The sequence below is a fragment of the Cottoperca gobio genome, chromosome 13 (assembly GCF_900634415.1).
Source record: "Cottoperca gobio chromosome 13, fCotGob3.1, whole genome shotgun sequence".
Lineage (NCBI taxonomy): Eukaryota > Metazoa > Chordata > Actinopteri > Perciformes > Bovichtidae > Cottoperca > Cottoperca gobio.
The window spans coordinates 12,515,908-12,534,603 of record NC_041367.1 but is presented as its reverse complement, the minus strand read 5'-3'; the positions used below and the strand labels follow the sequence as shown (position 1 = coordinate 12,534,603).

Here is an 18,696-nt window from a genome sequence, read left to right as displayed (position 1 = left end):
ACAGCTGCTGTGAGTCTACTCTGTGGTTAGTGCATAGCCTAATAAGTTTAGCAACTGACCAGTTACACACCTCAGTCAGTTCTCTGTCCCTGAGTTCAACATAGCATTATCATTCATCACTGTCACACATAATCATATATCTGCCCCCAAAATGCTGAGGGCTAATTGTATGAAGACAAAAGAGCAGAGATGTCACATCCCTACTCTGCAGTATGAGTGCATACCAGTGTGAGGTCTGTCCATCCTGCTGCAGCTGTCTACGTCAGAGCTGGTACTGCGGCGCAGTGTCGGGCTGCAGGCAGCAGCATGGTGGGACAGAAGCATGCGACACGGACAGAAGAAAGTTTAAAGATGCTGCACAAAGCAGCCGAGTTTACATGGCTGAAATAGCGCTGCAACCAAGAATCCTCCTGTGGCTCAGATGCGGAGTACTGATTTATTTTGGCTGCGTTTACGCAGGTCTATGCGCTATAGTCCCCGGTCACTCCACCTGCATGATCTGTGGGCCAGGTGAGTCGTGAGTGTTAGCACGAGGAGTGGGTGTGGTGTCAATATCACAGTCTGTGTGACCTACTACATATAGGCTAGAGGCAAACTGGTGAGGCAGCTTTTGGTTTACAGAAAGCAGCAGCAGCGGGACGCGGGCTGTAGCTCAGTAGCCCAGATTTCCAGGGAATCTCACGTCAGCTGCTAAGGTGAGTCAATAAATGGTTTCAGTTATACACAATACAGGCTGCAGTGAGCACTCAAAAGCTGATATAGCCTCTCTAATATTCTGTCTAAAGAAATATCAATGAACTGAGAAATAAGGATTACATGTGTTATTGCTAGGTGCAGAATCAGATAATGTTTCATTATACATTTCTATCATTTTGGCAGGGAGTTTAACTTTTTCTTAAGTTATTTTGCAGTTTTGTGGGTCAAACTTGTTAAAAATGATGATGAAGTGATCATCATCACATGCGTTTGGCTTCAATCGTCAACTTCAGTGCAACAACAGTACTACCGTAGTATTTATGCTCAGTAAGTTGATTTGGTTGCATCCTGTGGAGTAGACTGGAGCTGTTGAAAAAGGACATGTGTGTTTCTAGGTGAATACACCTGCACTTATAGCGCACCTGTTGATCCCGCCCCCTACCAGCAGGGATTCAGATTTGGAAAACGGTACATTTATACTGTAACCCTAAACACTAATTAAAATGTAAAAACACCTTTAATACAAGTGAGTGTTATTTCGCAGGGTGTTTCCTCATTATAATGTCCAACTAATGATGCAGGTTGTATTTAGGAAGTAAATCGGGACAGAAAGTAAGATTGTCTCACCTACAGAAGTTAAGTTTAATACTTCTTAAAACTTTAGCTCCACAACTTTTCAGAGGAAAGGAGTGCACTTTTTACTTCACTACATTTGATTAACAATTCATTTGAGGGACAAGGATTTGCATATAAAATGTATAATCAGCTCATAAAATATGATGTATTGTTACAGATTGAACTCCCCAACAGTATATAAAGTAGCTTTACTTCGATCAACATACAATGCTGCTTACACAGTAACATCATGATAATCCAATAATATAACAGGAGCCATTATTCTGCTTTATGTGTACTTATACTTGTAATACTTCTCTACAGTAACAGTAACATTTTGAATGCAGGACTTGTAGTTGAGTATTTTTACTGCTTCTGTGTGTTCATAAGTGTGCACTTATTATATTTTCAACCCATTTCAATTCTTATAACCATTTCCAAATCTTCTGTCTTCCTCCCTCACCTTCACCACTGTGTATTTATCCTCCTAACATCCTCCCTTCACACCATCTCTTTCTTACGGCCTCCATTTCCCTTCTGTCCAGCTTGCAAGATGAACTTCAAGAACTTTAGGGAGTACCTGGCCTGGCTGTACTACCAGTACCTGCTCATCACCGGCATCTATGTCCTGGAGCCCTGGGAAAAGTCCATCTTTAACTCCATCCTCTTCTCCGTCATCGCCATGGTGATCTACACCTCGTATGTATTTGTGCCCATCCACGTGCGCCTTGCACTGGAGTTTTTCTCTGGGATCTTTAGCAGCCAACCTGAGAGCACCATGGCACTCATGAACTAAAAGATGGAGGGAATACGGAGAAAAAAGAGGCGACGAATGGGTGGATTAGCACAAGTCCCCAAATAATTCCTTATAACTCAACTCCTCATCTCCCAGAGCACTTTGAGCCCCTTTTTACACCACATTCATCCTTAACCTCAGCTAGACTGAAAACATGAAGACAATCTGGAAATCAGAGCCTTATTGCCTTCTTTACATCCCAAACCCTCTGGCCTTACCTCATGGTATTAGACACACAATGCTACATTACTTTCACACCTCGCTGTGTAGTTGGTCCTGTTTGTTTGTGTCTTTCTCACCATAATGTCCTGTATGAATGCATACCACATCTGGGTTTTGCATGATAAGGTCATACATTGGTAGTATATTCCGGCAATGTAGATTAAAAAGAGGGAGCGTGTAATTGAAGCATCAGAGGCCGAGATATTCTGTCTTTCGAGTCTAAACCCTAAATCACTGGATCCTACATCAGCCATAAAGCAACTCGATAAGGTCTTTTGGCAGACCATCCCTCCATCACTCCACTATTTACTATACAGTGCACTAAATGAACTCTGCCGTTTTATAGTAACTGAATTTGAAGTGTGAATTGTATGCACTACTTAGAACGTTGGACAATGGAGCCAACAAGTAAACGTTTTGCTACCAATCCCATAATGTAACTGCATTTTATAGATGTGAAAATTACCATTGTGTGATTTTACAGCTGTCAATGATGACGCAAAATGACAATGATTCATAAGTGTCTGAATTCCTAATTTACTGCTCAATACAGAGTTAACTATTTAGTGTTTATTACATAAGGAGTAGTGAACAAGTGAACGAGGGAGTAATTTCAGACACAGCCTTGAGCCTCAGAGCCACAGAAGACGTTCTGTTTTTACAGGCTGAGTAGGACTCGCTGTGACGGGTAAACTGAACTTGATGTGTACAATTGGTTGCGTGCCCCTTTAAGTATCTGTGTGTCTGTGTTTATCTGCTGCATCTGGGATGCCATGTTATCTCTGATTGTGAATCGCTCTCTGATAAAAGTTAGAGTTAGAACTCATCCCAACATTTTTGCACTTAATGTCACTAGTTGATCTATGGTTTTGTATCAGAACCACTATCACCTTCTTTTTTTAGTGGCCTTTATGCACTATAATGCTAACTAGTAGTGTACATTGCACAAGTCATTGAGTAGCTGATATTTAAAGAGAAAGTTGATAGAAACGCCCAAGCTAGGCAATAAATCTAAAAGTGTGAATTTACAGATTTACTGGTCAAAGACAGTAATAAAACTGAATAACAGCCTAGATGTGTGCCGAGCCCTCTCTTTATCTCCTGTCTTCTTTAACTGTTGGTAGGTCAGACAGGTGTGCTCTGCACTCAGCAAATATTGATACAACACAGCCTTGGCTTTGTTAATGACGTAGCTTTACTTAATCAACAGCCTCTGAACTCAAAGCATAACTGTCTGATGTCACACGCAAAATGACCTGAGTGAAAGCCAAAAACTAAAAACTGTCTTCCTCATCTATAGTTGATCTATAGAGAATGAACCACAGAGAGAACGAGTCGTAGTGTGTCTGGTAGTTGTGATTGCATTTATTTGTGTGCTTAAGATAATCTTTGATTATTTGTGCTTTGGGTCAAGGGCTCACTGATTACAGTCTAAGCATGATCTCTAAGTTAATTCTATTTATATGCCGTTATATATTTATATACACTGGTAAATGCTTGGCTGGTTACAATGTAAATTACCAAACCTTTTTTTGATTAATTTATATCTGTGTTCCCAGTTTGTGTCCTTTCATTTCGGTTTTGTTAAACACTTGTAGTCCCAGACATTTCCTGTACCAAGACTGAAGAGCTCGTTTATACATGATAGCAACATATCACTGCAATATTCAGAAAATAAAGACATCTGAAGATATTTGAACAACTGTTGTCTTTCTCATCCTAGTTTGGTTCTTGATATGAATGTCTGTGCATATTGATGGTTTGAAACATGCATTCATGCAGCATATTAAGTCTGATATGCCTTCAGTCAAGCAAAGCAGTTCCTTTGAAATACAAGAAAAAGCTAAACAAAGCCTTATGGCTCGCACATTCCTGACACAATTGACTGTGCCACATAAAGTGATTTCATACAATAAGAGGCAGAGCCACCAAACCAGTTATACCTCGACAGTGCAGGAATGAATACCCAGAGGCTTTGCTTTCCCCACTGCAGACACTCGGCAACCTGCCTATGCCCACAAAGCTCTGTTTACCTGAAGCCTACTATGTTCACACACTCAAATAAATCAATGGGATGATAAGAAAAACCTGTTTTTAAGAACTTGCTGGTATATTAGTGTGAAACAAATGGCGCTGAAATTAAATTTCCTGGAATATCATCAACATGGATGGTGGATGACAGAACATTAGTATCACTTTATGGACTTGCCAGATTACTATGTTTATGCATTATAACTTGATACCTTTATCTTTTTTTTCCCCCAGTAGCTGCAACCCCCTCTGAACCTGCACACTAAACTAATCCCAAAATCCCACCGAAGCCCTCCCCACTCTGTTTCTCTCCTTTCCCTTTCCATTTCTTTCTTCTCTTATGCTTTACCTTCCTTTCCTTTCCTTTCCTTTCCTTTCATTTCCTTTCCTTTCCTTTCCTTTCCTTTCCTTTCCTTAACCCTCCTCTCTGTTCCTTTCCTTTCCTTTCCTTTCCTTTCCTTTCCTTTCCTTTCCTTTCCTTTCCTTAACCCTCCTCTGTTCCTTTCCTTTCCTTTCCTTTCCTTAACCCTCATCTCTGTTCCATTCCTTTCTTTTCCAGTCTTCTTGTTTCCTCTGCTCTCCTCTAATTTCATGTCCTTTGCTTTCTTACCTTTCTATTTCTTTCTTCTCTCCTCCCTTCATTTCCTCTCCTTTGCCATTTCCTTTCGTTAACTCTCTGTTCCACTCCTTTCCTTCCTTCTTGTTTTCTTCTCCTCCTTTCATTTCCTTTCCCTTCTCTTCTTCCGTCCTTCCTTCCATTTCTTTCTTCTTTCCCCCCCTCACTTCCTCTCCCCTTACCAATAAATAAATCTAGGTCCTGTGTTTTCTCATGACATCCTATGTAGTGCAACTCTGCCTCAGGGTTTTGGAAGAACAGTTTTCTGTTTACTCTCTACATGTTAATTTGTATCCCATGAAGCTTATCTCCATAATGACAAGGTGTAAACAAAGCTATATGCGGACACGCAGCGGGTTGGTATAATGTTTCTGTTGTGTTTACATGTGGCCCGTCACCGTTTCTCCTAAATAAAACTGTAACGGACTCCTAGCAACTGACAGAGGTGCTCACACACACAAAACCAAATCTGCTTTTATAACTTAAAGTGCTTTTATATCTCATGTGTGTCATTACATTTCAGACCTTTCCTTTACCAAGAATAAAGACTTCTCTTGAGAAGCTTTAAGGAAGTCACCAAACATACATAAAAAGTAAATTGAAAAAGTACATTTAAAAAGTACATTTAAAAAGTACATTTTAAATGTATTTAGAATTGTTTCCTGTTTGGTAGAAGTGTGTGCACATCAAGTACGGAAAACATGTTTTAAGGTTTTAAGTCTGATTTTCAGAGATGCATTAAACATGTGTATTGAGTATATAACAGTAATGCACATCGTGTTGATACCTACGCACACTGTTTTCGTTACCTAAAATAAGCACCTTGCAAGATTTTGTTTTTTTACAGCAAGAAATTCAATTCATTTGATCCGTGTGACTCAGTGTTGTAATTCATTGTGAAAACAAGTGTTCCAACAATTTAAAAAATCTTGTGTAAAAATCTGTAACATAAAAAAAGCTAAATAAATAGAAAAAAACCGGACCAGAAAATATAATTTATAAGGCTTTGTTATGAGAGCGCATTGTGTGTGTGTGTGTGTGTGTGTGTGTGTGTGTGTGTGTGTGTGTGTGTGTGTGTGTGTGTGTCTGTTGTTAACCTGTTTTAACTGTATTTTCTTTTTAATGAAAAGGCAACTTCTATCTTCATAGTAAGTAGATGTTTTTATGGATATATAAAGTATCCAGGAATACACTTCTGTACTTCTACATGTTTCTTCTTTAATTGTGGGATTTCTCGTTTTGAATAGAAACTCTTTTTATTCAGAGAGAGGCTCTAAACACATTGTTAGCAAATCACTGAGGAAATAACAAGCACAGATTAAATTAGACACAATGGCCCAAGTATTACATCATTTGTAAATGTAATCACATCCACAAACAGAGATCAGGGATCACATTACCATTATTATATGATTTGATGATAAATTAGTATGTTGATTAATTGTTCTACTGCATCAGATAATTTCTCTGGTTTGTGCCGTGGCCTTTAAAGTGATTGTGCCATTCTTTGTTGATCAAAGATGGAGGAGGAATTCACCCCATGACACAGTCCCAGCGCCACAGTATATCTGAATTATGAATCAGTCAATATGAGTCTAGGAGTGGTTGGCCTGATAAAACGCCGTAAACCACAGCTGGAGCCAAACCCTGACATGGTCAATCGACTTTCACTTGAAATGAAAACATGTTGTGCTCCATTTGGCACATAGTAAACTTAATAAAGAACTGCTCCTAATATACTTGTGAGAGAAACACCTTCACCATCTGGATATTGTGAACTGTAAAGGTTTGAGCTGATATTTATCTTTGGACATCCTTGTGGTTCAATCTAAAACACAAGTCTGCCACCAAGTGGTCAAGTGGAGAAATACTCTTTTGCTCAAAGTAGTACATATGTGATAACAAGGATCTCATCACAAGCCTCTGAATCTAGTTAAGAAAGCATTCTACTAATAAAAAGGATCTTTTAGTTAGTAGATATATTTACATCGGGGTATATTATGATAGCAACATTTTCATCAATGTGTGCAAGCTGCTGTGAAGGAATGTTTGACAGGATACCAAGAATCTTAGTGTGAAACACACGAGGGAGGGAGTAAGACAGGGTTTTCTCATTTATTTTTCACTTGATATCCAGACAGGTTGTCTGATCGTCACAGGAGCATGAAGCTGCACCTGATCGCTGGGGAGAGAATTGTGCAAAAAAGTGTAGTTGAGTGGTGAAGGAGGAAATATTGCTGATTTATGGGTGTTCATTGATTGAGGTGCATATTGGTGTACTAGGCATGGGAGCATTGTTAGGTTTGAGGTAGGAAAGATACAAAGAGGCTGCAGCAGAACGGTACATTATAGTAGGTTCTGTGGACGGGAAGGATGGGGTAGCAGCTCTGGGTAGGAGTAAGTAAAGAAGCATTCTCCTGTTTGTTTTCTAAATTTCCACAGATTCTAGCATCCCAAAACTATACTATCACTCCTTTTTTTATCCTGTCTTCTTCCCAACGACCACATTCAACAGACAGGCCAGCAGTCAGTCGGTTTAGCATTATGTTTAGTGACTGAAGGAACATAGTGCTTTCTGTTTGTGTTAACTTCAGACTGCATTTAAATAGTAATGAAACCTAAGGCTTTAAAATAGGTGTTTTACAGACCTTCCTAGTGGAAATTTAAAATGTGTTGCACCTCTGTTGGGTCTGGTCAGAAGTTAAAACAGAATCATCAAAGTCAACAGTACATCACTGCAGCAAGATGAGAAGTTAAAATATTGCAGGTAAGTAAAAACAGCCAGTTAAGCATTTAGCATTAGCACTTAAGCATTAGCATTAAGACGGGAGACTATGAAACAACCTGCCTGGCTTTGTCCAAAGGTAACACAATCTGCCTACTAGCACCTATAAAGCTCACTAATTACACATTTTGTATCTTGTTTGTTCAAACAGGTTTTAAAACGGGGTAATGTGCCAGACTATTTTTGGCCAGGAGCAGTCACTTCCTCAAGTCTTGTAAAAATCATTGTGAGACTGCCAGGCAACATGCGGAGATATCATTTGTTAGTTAGTAAGCTTTAGAGGTGATTATTACGGATTTTGCTACCTTTGCACAGAGCCAGGCTAGTTGTTTCCCCCTGTTTCCAGTCTTTGTGCTAAGACAAGCTAACGGGCTGCTGGCTGCAGCTTGACATTTAACAGACAAACATGAGTAACCTAGCAATCTTTCAGAAAGTAGAAAAAATGTCAACCTACTGCTTTGAAGCTACGAGGCTTTCATCAGTATAATAACATTAATCCTACAAGAAAGCTAAGATAGAACTCGATCAATAATGAATTACAAACAAAAAACACAATGTGCTGCCAACCCAAACATTCATTCAAAATCAACATCAAATGATACAATCACAGATCTATTTTTCATTTTTAATATCCAACATTGATCTGTGTTTGTTGGACTTCCTTAAAACGGCTTTCATTTTTACACAACCAACCTCGAGCGCATTAGAAACCAGTCCCTATAGCATCGGAGAGGCTTGCCAGGGAAAGTGTGGCAGGAGAAAGTGTTTTTGTACTCTGTCTGACTACATGAGATGTGTCTTCACTGCCAGCAAATCTCTTGCCAAAGTCATTAGCCGCTAATTCTGCAGGATCTAGATTTTCTTTGATAAGATCTCAGAGTAAAGAACAAAAACCTGTCTACGGCCCACTGGAATAATTATACAGAGAGTGACTGGTTGCTGTGTTGGTTACTAAACAAGTCTATCTTATTGTCTCACTCTCACCCTCTCTATACACATTCACTGCAGCTTCAAGATCTATTTTACATGAATAGGGTTAATGTAAGGCAATACACCTCCATCCATCCAAGTCATCTTAGGTCCTCTCTCTGCTCGACTGCACCCGTTGAGTAAGTTAACTCTTTCTTATCCCCCGCTCTATAGTGTGTGTGTGGATGGAGGCTGGGGGCAGGGCCGGTGCCATTGTTAACTGAACGGACAGGTGAGCGGCGCCTGGGTCCTCTGTGACCAGCTGGGCACTGTAAGCTGACCGCTGCTGTTGTGTGTGGTCTGAATGGAGCTGAGAGACGATGGGGTCGAGGTCGGGCATGGAGAACCCCAGAGGAACCCCTCTCTCAGGACTCAGCTGCATATCCTACACTCCATCTGTTTGTCTTTCGTGGAGGGGTAAGTCAGGGACACTTCACCTGAGCTGCTGGGAAGGAGGGAGAAGAAGAGCATGTGAATGGAGGTGAGCAGGTAAAGGGGTAAAAGTATAGGCGAGAAGATAAAAAATGGTTTAAATAAACACAATCTTCTCCTATTCAGTAGCCTCATCCCCCCCATCACCCCTCTCTGTTTCCCAAATTTAATTTCCCTTCTTCCTGCTCACTCATAGCTGGACATAGATCCCTCTGAGGACGTGAGGTCTTTGACAACTGAGGCATGTCCACTGCTCAAACATTCATTCACTGAACGGTCGAGAGTTTCGTTTAGAAAGCTACCGGAAAATCACTTTTCAACAAAAATCCGATGCTATCTTGTTACACCGTAAGAATGAATCATTGTCCAGCAACACAGCATGAATCATAGTAAGCAAATGTAGCTGCCAACCGTCTTGGGGGCTCATTTGCAGAAAGTCAGTCACAGTGATCAGGCAAGCATTGCAACTGCACTGATTTGAAGGAGATAAGCGGGTTCCTTTGACAAACAGCTCAGATTTAGTAACTGTTGAGTGAGGAGATTATCAGTGCTCTTTAGGCTAAAGCTTTCTTCTGGATGTTTACCAAGTACCAGTAGATTGTAAATACTGAGCTCCTTCTACTGCGTGCCAGTTTGCAGATCTAATAGTAAGTCATTTTAAATTAATTGCTGCAGATATCATCATCTAGGTATACTCTAAAATGTCAGCTTGCACTTGCACTAGCCACGTAAAAGACCTTGGTTTGCATCTTCCTGAATGCAGCTTCATGCAGAATACTGAATCTACGTCTGAAAAAGGTCTGCTGTAGTGCCCTGGCCTCTGTCACAGAACCCTCTTTGCTTGGCTTTGTCCCACCGTAAGAGCCTTGGTAGTAGGTTGGATGCTGGAGGAATGCCTCCCATATCGGGTGACCCATTGCCCCACGGCCTTTGCTCCTCGCCTTGCTCGCAGCGAGGGAGTGCTCCTGGCGGGCGCTGTATCCCGTGTCACAAAAGCACCTTTCTACACAACAGGGGTACAGAGAATGGGCCACAGCACAGTGGTTCTCCTTGGGTCAGCTCCAGCCTGCTGTAGTTGGATTTCAGACCTCCCCCTGTGCTTCCAGCAAACACCCTCATTGGTGTGGATGTTCTTTCGCCCAAGCCTGGCAGAGATATCAGAGAGACCTGGAGCTTCTGGTGCTGCCTCCAAGCCACTGCTATAAAGGATAAATGACCATACCACTTATGCATAACTGGGTGAGTCTTATCAATTTTGCTAAATTATACATTTAGCACAGAAAGTTGAATGTCAGCATGATGGGTTACTTATTAAAATGATTGATTTGGCATATGTTAGAGAAGGAGCATATTGAACTTGTTGAAGATGATGAAGATTCAAGTTTCCATTGCAGTTAAACATTGTAGGGCTAGCTGAATTTTCTGATAAACAGCCATACAATCTGTAAACTTATCGAGTCACAATTGCAAGTCACTATGAAACAACCTGAAATTGGCATAGAGAAACAGAGAAAAGAATCAGAATTGTATAAACACTATTGTGAATGATAGATGAGTGTTTTGCAGCAGAGAACTGTTAATCAGCATGTGCTATTTTGTAACATCTTGTCTTTAAAATGGATCGGAAATTAAATGAGTGCAGACGAACAGAAGAAAAAAGTCAGGTAGCCTATAAACTCATCTGTTCTTAGATCCCAGTCAACCATGAGGATTATCTCCTGTCAATCGACCCTTGTGGCTGTAGTTGTGGTTACACTCACTGTGGTGTTGTGCACTGAAGCTAAGACTACACAGAAGCCAAAGTACCAGTACACCAAGAAGCCTGTCCCTCAGATCACCGTGCACAGCCCTGTGACTACCAGCGTACCCAAGACTGTCAAGATAGTGCCCAGCGCAAATCCTGTGGAGCCCCATCCTCTGCCCACCACAGGGAGGGCCACCTATCAAAATCACGTCTACTCACAGTACCTCACCGAGAGCACCGAGCCCCCTGGTGCTGGCTCTGAGAATTACACTCTAGATTACAACGAGTGCTACTTCAACTTCTGTGACTGCTGTCCGCCTGAGAGAGGCCCCAGAGGGCCAAAGGGAAACATAGGCCAGGCAGGTATGAGACTCAATGATAAAGTGCATTAAAGAAACAAATCTGTTTGTATGTTTTACTTTCAGCATTTTGGACTTTGACTATGTTTGCTTATCTAGGGCCACCGGGTGAAAGAGGCTTTACAGGAGCAGCTGGTTTACCTGGACCACCAGGACTGAGTGGTCCTATGGGGTTAAGAGGAGAAAGAGGTGAGTATTAAATTAACATTTGTTAACGCTTAGGGTTTTTAAAATCTGACACCGTGGGCCTCCCCTCAGACAAAGCTTGGAAAATGACGCCCCCCCCCCCCTTATTTCACTTTCTTAATTTAGTTTTATACCTATAAGGTCATGATAATGTTATTATGATTCCATAGACACTTAACAACAGATCCAATATAGCCATTTGACATAACTTAAGTCTACACCAAATGCATAAGAAAATAAGAAAATAAGGCATTAGGCATTTATAAGTTTTTGACTTAAATTCCACAAAACTGCTGTATCTCTGAATTTTCTCTTTAACCAAATCACAAACATTTAGACTAACTAATGTAATACTTTTTCACTTTGATTCACTGAGCCTCCCACTTTAAAAACCTTCGGCTTATTACATAAACATTGTAAAAATGTTATCATATATTGAAAGAATGCAGAATCCAGCCATGACATAATCATATATAACAAGGACATATTATGAAACAATGGGCCCATGGGGTTAATGTGTTGTGACCAGGGGCCCATTACATTATGGTGATTCAGTACAGGCAGTCCCGTAATTATATTGTTCTTCTTCCCCTGGCAGTGTTAAAAAAATAATTATTCATATTGCTTTTGTTGGACATTGTTTATTGAATATTAACTTTATTATGTCAATTTCTTAGGGGATAAAGGTGACCGAGGAAACAGTGGGACAGGCGGGCCATCAGGAATCCCAGGGAAACCAGGACAAAAAGGTGCAAACTTGTTCAGGTAATTGTTGAATTATTTTAAATAGTCTCCAGACTTCAACAGCTCTGACACAGTTTCCCTTATGTTGCAGGTGATGTTGGCTCAAAAGGCGAGAAAGGTGAAATAGGATTGCAAGGTGTCAACGGTGGCAGAGGGGTGAAAGGGGAAACTGGACAGAATGGGACCGCTGGTGAGAAAGGAGAACTGGGAAAAGAGGGTCCAGCTGGACCTCCAGGACTGACTGTTGAGAATGGTCCTAAAGGAGAAAAGGGGGATAGAGGCGAGTGTGGCACATTCGGAGAGAGAGGACAGAAAGGTGATCGAGGGGATACCGGCTCTCCTGGCATCCCAGGAGGGATGGGCATTCCAGGAATGAACGGCAAGCATGGTTCCCCAGGTCCTGAAGGCATCCGAGGAGATCAGGGACCCCTTGGACCGCAAGGAGAACCGGGGTTTAGAGGACTTCAGGGACCACAAGGCATAAGAGGGCCGCTTGGGCCAAAAGGGGACAGAGGTTACCATGGAATGAGAGGTGATCGGGGCTTTCGAGGAATGAAAGGAACTAAGGGATCAGGGGTTCAGAAACGCTCAGCCTTCAGTGTGGGTATCTCTCCAAGAAAGTCCTTCCCTCCCTCTGGCTTCCCCATCCGCTTCGACAAAGTCTTCTACAACGAAGAGAGCCACTTCAATGTCACTTCCAACAGCTTCACATGTGTCTACGCCGGGGTTTACGTCTTCTCCTTCCACATCACCGTACGCAATCAGCCACTGAGAGCCACACTGGTAGTGAATGGGTCACGGCGTGTAAGGACGCGGGACTCTCTGTATGGTCAAGACATCGACCAGGCGTCCACTCTGGTGGTGCTGCGGCTGGCGGTGGGTGATCAGGTGTGGATGGAGACGTTCAGAGACTGGAATGGGGCGTATGCCAGCAGTGAGGATGACAGCATCTTCTCTGGATTCCTGCTTTACTCAGATTTGGTCTGATCCTCTACTGAAAATATCTTATTCTACAGGACCAACTTGATCCCTGAAAAAGGACTACTGGTGGTGCTAAACTATACTCATTACTCATGAACTGCTGGAAAGCTGTACTGCACACTAGTATGAAAATGTAAGGACCAGCAATATCAATATCATGTTTATTGTACTGTCACCTCACTATTATTTTCCTATTTTAACCTGTTATGTTGTGAATAAAAACAAAAATGTGTTTATTGCTGGTATATTTATTTCCAATATTTTGATCCCAACAACCTTCATCAGGTGATATGAACATGAATCACCACAGTTCTTTACATAAAAATACATGCAAGGTAAATGATCCAATCCACAATAAGGAAGTCAATTGGTTGCTACCCAGGTGATTTGAGGAAAAAGGCATTAAAAAAACACACACAATGAAAAGCTCAGCCAATGACAAAGCTAAATAAGGGCAAAATATTAGTTATCAAACATAAAGCACTATAACAGCATCCATATAACCAGACTATCTGATGGTCAAAGAATAAAAAAGGAATCGAAAAAACAACAGTGCTCGGTGAATTAAAAACAATATGATTTAAATATATCAATGCGCACATATTCTAAATGTCCCTCGGGATGAATAAAGTATCTATCTATCTATCTATCTATCTATCTATCTATATGAAACTTGTAATGCTTGTCCATATACTCAAACACCAAAATGTTGTTAGTAAACCAGCAGTACAATGTGCAGGATTCAGATTGTGTTTCCTACCAATGTATCTATTAGACATTCAGGTGTGATTATGTTTTTTAAAGACACCTGTCACCTTCTCCATGCACAGTGCTTCTGAAAAATATACTTTGCCTGAAGTCTTTATTGATGGTCTATCTGTAGTTTTGCCCTCAATTAAACTATACAACCCCACAAAAAAGTTCCTTCACCACCTCCTTCTTTGTTCTTCCTGTCCTTTTTGTACATTGCAGTCTTTGTCGCACTCTGACCTCTGCTTCCTGTCCATCTACACTCTCACTGGTGAACTAAGCTATCTATATCAAACTGCAAAAATACATACAAATATATGATGTGTGTGCTAAATATACGGAGAATATCACTGTGACCTGTAACTGTGTTATTATAGCTACTGTAAATCACTATCTATGTTATTATATCAATATTTCTAATATGTAAGCAGTATTGTTGTACCATAGGGTTGCAAAAAGAGTTTATTGACAATAAAAACCAGTACTACATACTGTATGATTTATGGAATGCTTTATTTGATTTAACCAATATGGCATTAGTTATTATTCCCAACACTACTGATCCAGTTTGTTTTGTACAGATGAGACTTGGTAATATGTCAAATCAATATTACACAATTACATAAAAAGTTTGCACTGGCAACACAATGTATCATATAGCTAAAGATGTGGCAGTCTTATTAGATGATCTGGTATAAATCAGTATTATTATGATTTAGGTAATTCATTTCTGCAATAGTCTGTAATGTATGACAACTTGTCGTCATAGGACAGTGTCTGGAGAGTCCTAAGACATGTCGCCAGATTCTCCAGACATATCACCAGATTCCTCGGACATGTCACCAGATTCTCCAGACATATCACCAGATTCCTCAAATATATTGAAATCAGTAGCAGTTTGGTTGACGGACTGGACTGTAGATAGCAGAGTGCTTGTTGCTGGCAGTGAAGGCTTCAGCAGAGGATTTGAGGATTGGATGCTCACTTCAGTGGGCTGAATAAAAGCAGGAGTTGCAGTGGATCGGTGAGGGGAGGGCCGGGCTGCTGTTGGCTCCGCTGCTGGAGGCAGGGAGAGGTCTGGGGAGGAGATTGAGGGAGGAGCAAGGGGCCGTGGGTCTCTGGGATGAAGAACTGGAGGCGTCATCGTCTCTGGTCCTATTGGATCAGAGACAAGTTGACCTCAGAAGTTGCGCAACGATTCACAGTTTTGACAATTCAGGAATAGGATTAGGTTTTAAACTTTTAGTCGAGGAAACACAGCAGGTTACATCTACGTCTATGTACCTGTCGCTTGTCCAAAGTTTTCAGGTTCACTGTATCTGGAGATGCCCAACTCGGGCACCCTGGCCTTGCAGCTGTACTGGCCTGGAGTCCGTTTGACCAGGTCATGGTTCTCAGAGGTTGCTTGTCCCAGTCGGTTGTTATTCATGTAGAAATAGTAGTGTATTGGCGGGATAGGAGCATGAGCGTTGTATTGGAGGTGGCAAATGAGCTTCATCCTATTGAATGGAATCAAGTTGTCGTCAACAATCTCCAAAACTGGCTGCGACAGAACTTCTGCAATAGAGTCAGAGAAGAAAAAACATTAATGACACTGTAGGATGGCAATTCATTAGGTTGAGAACAACTGTGCTAAATCCTACTTATAGGAATGGTTGGATATTTTGGGAAGCACTTATTCACTTTCTTGACCAGAGTGCGATGAGAAGTTACCACTCCACTTGAGAGTAGCATCAATCTTCTCATTTAACTCTTGGCAAGAAAGCCAATAAGTGCATTTCCCAAAAAGTCAAACTATGCTTTTAACGTTTACAACCACAACCAAATTTAAAGCATTAAAGTAATATGCAACTCAGTATCTATAGAAACTCACCTAAGACATGCACTGGAGCGTCAGCTGAAATTACAGAGTGCGTACGTCTGTGTGCGTGCCAGGAAGCCCTACAAGAATACGTTCCTTGGTCGTCAAGGGTCAAATTGGTCAGATAGAAATGTGGGTTGAGGCCATTTTGCTTCATAACTTCAACGCCATCTTTGTACAGAATCATCTCATGAAGTTCCGGTGGGCCTCGGACGCGACACGTGACATTTAAGGTGTCTCCAACGAGGGCGGGATGAGGTGAGACATGCAGGATAGCATACCCGCCTGAGAGAAAAGATTATAGAGAAGAAAGTTAAACCCAAATATCATCTGGTGTTTTGATGTTGATATTCACAGTAATAAAACGGCTCCGGGCAGCAAGAATTCAGTGGTTCCCGATTTTCAAAGTTAACAAGAGTGGCAGAAGTAGCACAGAAAAGAGGAAGAAATGGGGATGATGTGTGAATTAAGGAGATTTCTAATGAAATGATACTGATACACAAGATCTTACCATCCACATTGATCTCCAAAGGCAGACTTTGGCGGGTGTGTATGTTTCCCACAAGTGTGTCCCTCACTCCCTGGCAGTAAAATGTCCCACTCTCTTGAACCTTGGCTTTCCACAGAATGAGGTGATCCCCAATCTGCAGGAGCTGCTCAGATCCTCTGAACCACAGGTAATTCCAGGAGGATCTGTGGACATCAGGAATGCTGCATTTCAGCCGGACACTCTCTCCAGAGAAGATCCTTGAATCCCCCGACACCATCTCCATTACAGCTCTGAATGAGGTCACATGGGTAGCTATGGAGACCAATACATATGAGTTAGGGAGGAATATCACACAAAGTAATTAATTATTCACCATTAAAAGGCTAAGATAAAAAGATATAAAATATAATGTTAATGTTCAATTCATCTACTTAGAATCACGTCATCTGTTCAGTGGAACTATATTGGTTGTATAGATACAGTATGCTTACAAACACTTTGTTATGTGAAGTTGTTCCATATCTAAAATGTAATAATAGGAATATGTGGTACATACCCTGAGGTACTACAAGTTGTGGTAGCGTTGAAAGAACTGAAAAAGAAAACAAGAATCCAGCATAAGACAAATGAGAGTAGATAAAAAACAGTTTTAAGTCTTTGATTCATTTGTGAGATATTGCAAATGAAGTGCAGAAAACTCACCAAAGAGGGAAATGATCTTGTCCATTTTGATTTCTTGTGAGAAACAGAGACTGAGGGAGATTGTTTTATTTCTAACGAGGAGGGAAGTGAGTTTAAATACGTCACAAAGGATATCCCCTTTTCAAAAAGAACGCTTTCATTTCATAGAAGTTTATTTTTCACTTTGAACTGCGAGAATACATTTATGGAAACAACAAAGTTAACACGAATAGAGGGGCATTACTACACACGGGACAATCTTTTGTTATGAATTATGTGATACGTTTGAAAAGTTTTACAATTACATCATTTTCTTAAATTAACGGAAAAACAAAGGGAAGTGAAAGTAACACACCCTGTTGTTTTCTGATTTTGAAAACCTACGCCTAGTGAGAAAGAAAAATGGGAAGAATAATAAAACACAGAATATGTGTGTTGAAAAAGGAGTAAATAAATGCTTATTTTAAATTTCTCCAACGAAATGGGGACATTTTTTAGCATTTAATAAATACACTTTATTAAATAAATCATCTATGGAAATGATAGTAGTTTGGTCTTTTTTTGATGTATCTGTTTGTTACAATACCTGGAGGCGTGATTGTGAGGAACGGCCTCCCTGACCTAAACCTGAACGGTCGTTTGTTGTTGGACTTCCGTGCTGGCCACAAACACCATGTTCGAACATAAGGATGCTCATAAGTGCACGTGGTACCAGAGCACCCTAGGCTAAAGGTCAATGAACGATTTTGTGATCGTATCATCTGATCTGAGGCCGCATGTTTTGGACTCTCGGGTGAAGAGAGGGGCGGAGCTGTCAACTGATCACCATCGGGTGGTGAGTTGGATCAAGGGGTGGGGGAAGCCGTCCGACTGAAGGAGTCCTTCGGGTGTGGGAGAAGTTCGGAGAAACTATGGAGAAGGACTTTCGGTCGGCACCAAGGTGCTTCTGGAAAACCATCCGGCACCTCAGGAAGGGGAAGCGGGGAACCATCCAAGCTGTGTACAGCAAGGGTGGGACCCTGCTGACTTTGACTGAGAAGGTTATCGGCCGGTGGAAGGAGCACTTTGAGGAACTCCTGAGTCCGACTGGCACGCCCTCTATGGTAGAGGCAGAGCTGGAAGCTGATGGGGGATCATCGTCAATTTCCCTGATGGAAGTCACTGAGGTAGTCAAACATGAGATCTGCCCAGAAATGCTGAAGGCTTTGGGTGTTGAGGGGCTGTCTTGATTGAGCCGCTGCTCCTTTGCGTTGAAAGGAGCCAGTTGAGGTGGTTCGAGCATCTAGTAAGGATGCCACCTGGCCGCCTCCCTAGGGAGGTGTTCCAGGCACGTCCAGCTGGGAGGAGACCCCGGGGAAGACCCAGGACTCGGTGGAGAGATTATATCTCCTCACTGGGAACGCCTCGAATCCCCCAGTCGGAGCTGGAAGATGTGGCCCGGAGAAGGGAAGATTGGGGTTCCTTACTGGAGCTGCTGCTCCCGCGACCTGACCCCGGATAAGTGGTAGACGATGGATGGATGTTTGCTACAATAATACTTAAAGGGAGAAGTTCAAACTTAGTCTTTTTAGTAAGAATTTCTTTCTTTATACTTCAACAAACAGCTTGGGGAACAGTAACACAGAGACATTCATACTACAGTCATTTAGGAAGATACACAAAATACTCAGACTAACGCTAAGGTACTGTAATGAATTTGTATATAACCTTTAAAAAAACTTTATTCATTTTAAATTCC

At 41.4% G+C, this 18,696-nt stretch overlaps 3 protein-coding genes across 4 annotated transcripts; 2 read left to right on the top strand and 1 right to left on the bottom strand.

Annotated features, from left to right (window-relative positions):
- The first annotated feature begins 394 nt into the window (after positions 1-394).
- sptssb (serine palmitoyltransferase, small subunit B) lies at positions 395-4,010 on the top strand. 2 transcript variants are annotated; one of them, XM_029446669.1, is made up of 3 exons: positions 395-510; positions 622-695; positions 1,857-4,010. In XM_029446669.1, the coding sequence occupies exon 3, from the start codon at positions 1,865-1,867 to the stop codon at positions 2,105-2,107; it is 243 nt and encodes an 80-aa protein (XP_029302529.1). In that variant the 5' UTR covers positions 395-510; positions 622-695; positions 1,857-1,864; the 3' UTR covers positions 2,108-4,010. The 2 variants fall into 2 exon arrangements, with proteins under 2 accessions (XP_029302529.1, XP_029302528.1); XM_029446668.1 differs by having other exon boundaries at positions 491-695.
- A 6,192-nt stretch (positions 4,011-10,202) lies between these two features.
- otol1b (otolin 1b) lies at positions 10,203-13,236 on the top strand. The gene is made up of 5 exons (XM_029447101.1): positions 10,203-10,401; positions 10,854-11,269; positions 11,365-11,454; positions 12,129-12,200; positions 12,287-13,236. The coding sequence occupies exons 2-5, from the start codon at positions 10,867-10,869 to the stop codon at positions 13,180-13,182; spliced, it is 1,461 nt and encodes a 486-aa protein (XP_029302961.1). The 5' UTR covers positions 10,203-10,401; positions 10,854-10,866; the 3' UTR covers positions 13,183-13,236.
- Positions 13,237-14,372: 1,136 nt separating this feature from the next.
- Positions 14,373-17,078, bottom strand: LOC115018213 (uncharacterized). The gene is made up of 6 exons (XM_029447102.1): positions 16,980-17,078; positions 16,834-16,869; positions 16,299-16,589; positions 15,800-16,072; positions 15,211-15,483; positions 14,373-15,081 (listed from the first exon to the last, which is right to left on the bottom strand). Exons 1-6 carry the CDS (start codon positions 17,002-17,004, stop codon positions 14,714-14,716), a joined length of 1,266 nt encoding a protein of 421 aa, XP_029302962.1. The 5' UTR covers positions 17,005-17,078; the 3' UTR covers positions 14,373-14,713.
- Between the last annotated feature and the right edge of the window lie 1,618 nt (positions 17,079-18,696).

Excerpts from the sequence above, each read along its gene's own strand:
- sptssb (XM_029446669.1), top strand. The coding sequence starts at position 1,865 with ATGAACTTCAAGAACTTTAGGGAGTACCTGGCCTGGCTGTACTACCAG.
- otol1b (XM_029447101.1), top strand. The coding sequence starts at position 10,867 with ATGAGGATTATCTCCTGTCAATCGACCCTTGTGGCTGTAGTTGTGGTT. Across the intron at positions 11,270-11,364 it reads GGGAAACATAGGCCAGGCAG|GGCCACCGGGTGAAAGAGGC; the intron begins GTATGAGACTCA and ends TTGCTTATCTAG. Across the intron at positions 11,455-12,128 it reads GGGGTTAAGAGGAGAAAGAG|GGGATAAAGGTGACCGAGGA; the intron begins GTGAGTATTAAA and ends TCAATTTCTTAG.
- LOC115018213 (XM_029447102.1), bottom strand. The coding sequence starts at position 17,004 with ATGGACAAGATCATTTCCCTCTTTG. Across the intron at positions 16,590-16,833 it reads ACAACTTGTAGTACCTCAGG|CTACCCATGTGACCTCATTC; the intron begins GTATGTACCACA and ends TGGTCTCCATAG. Across the intron at positions 15,484-15,799 it reads CGCTCCAGTGCATGTCTTAG|AAGTTCTGTCGCAGCCAGTT; the intron begins GTGAGTTTCTAT and ends ACTCTATTGCAG.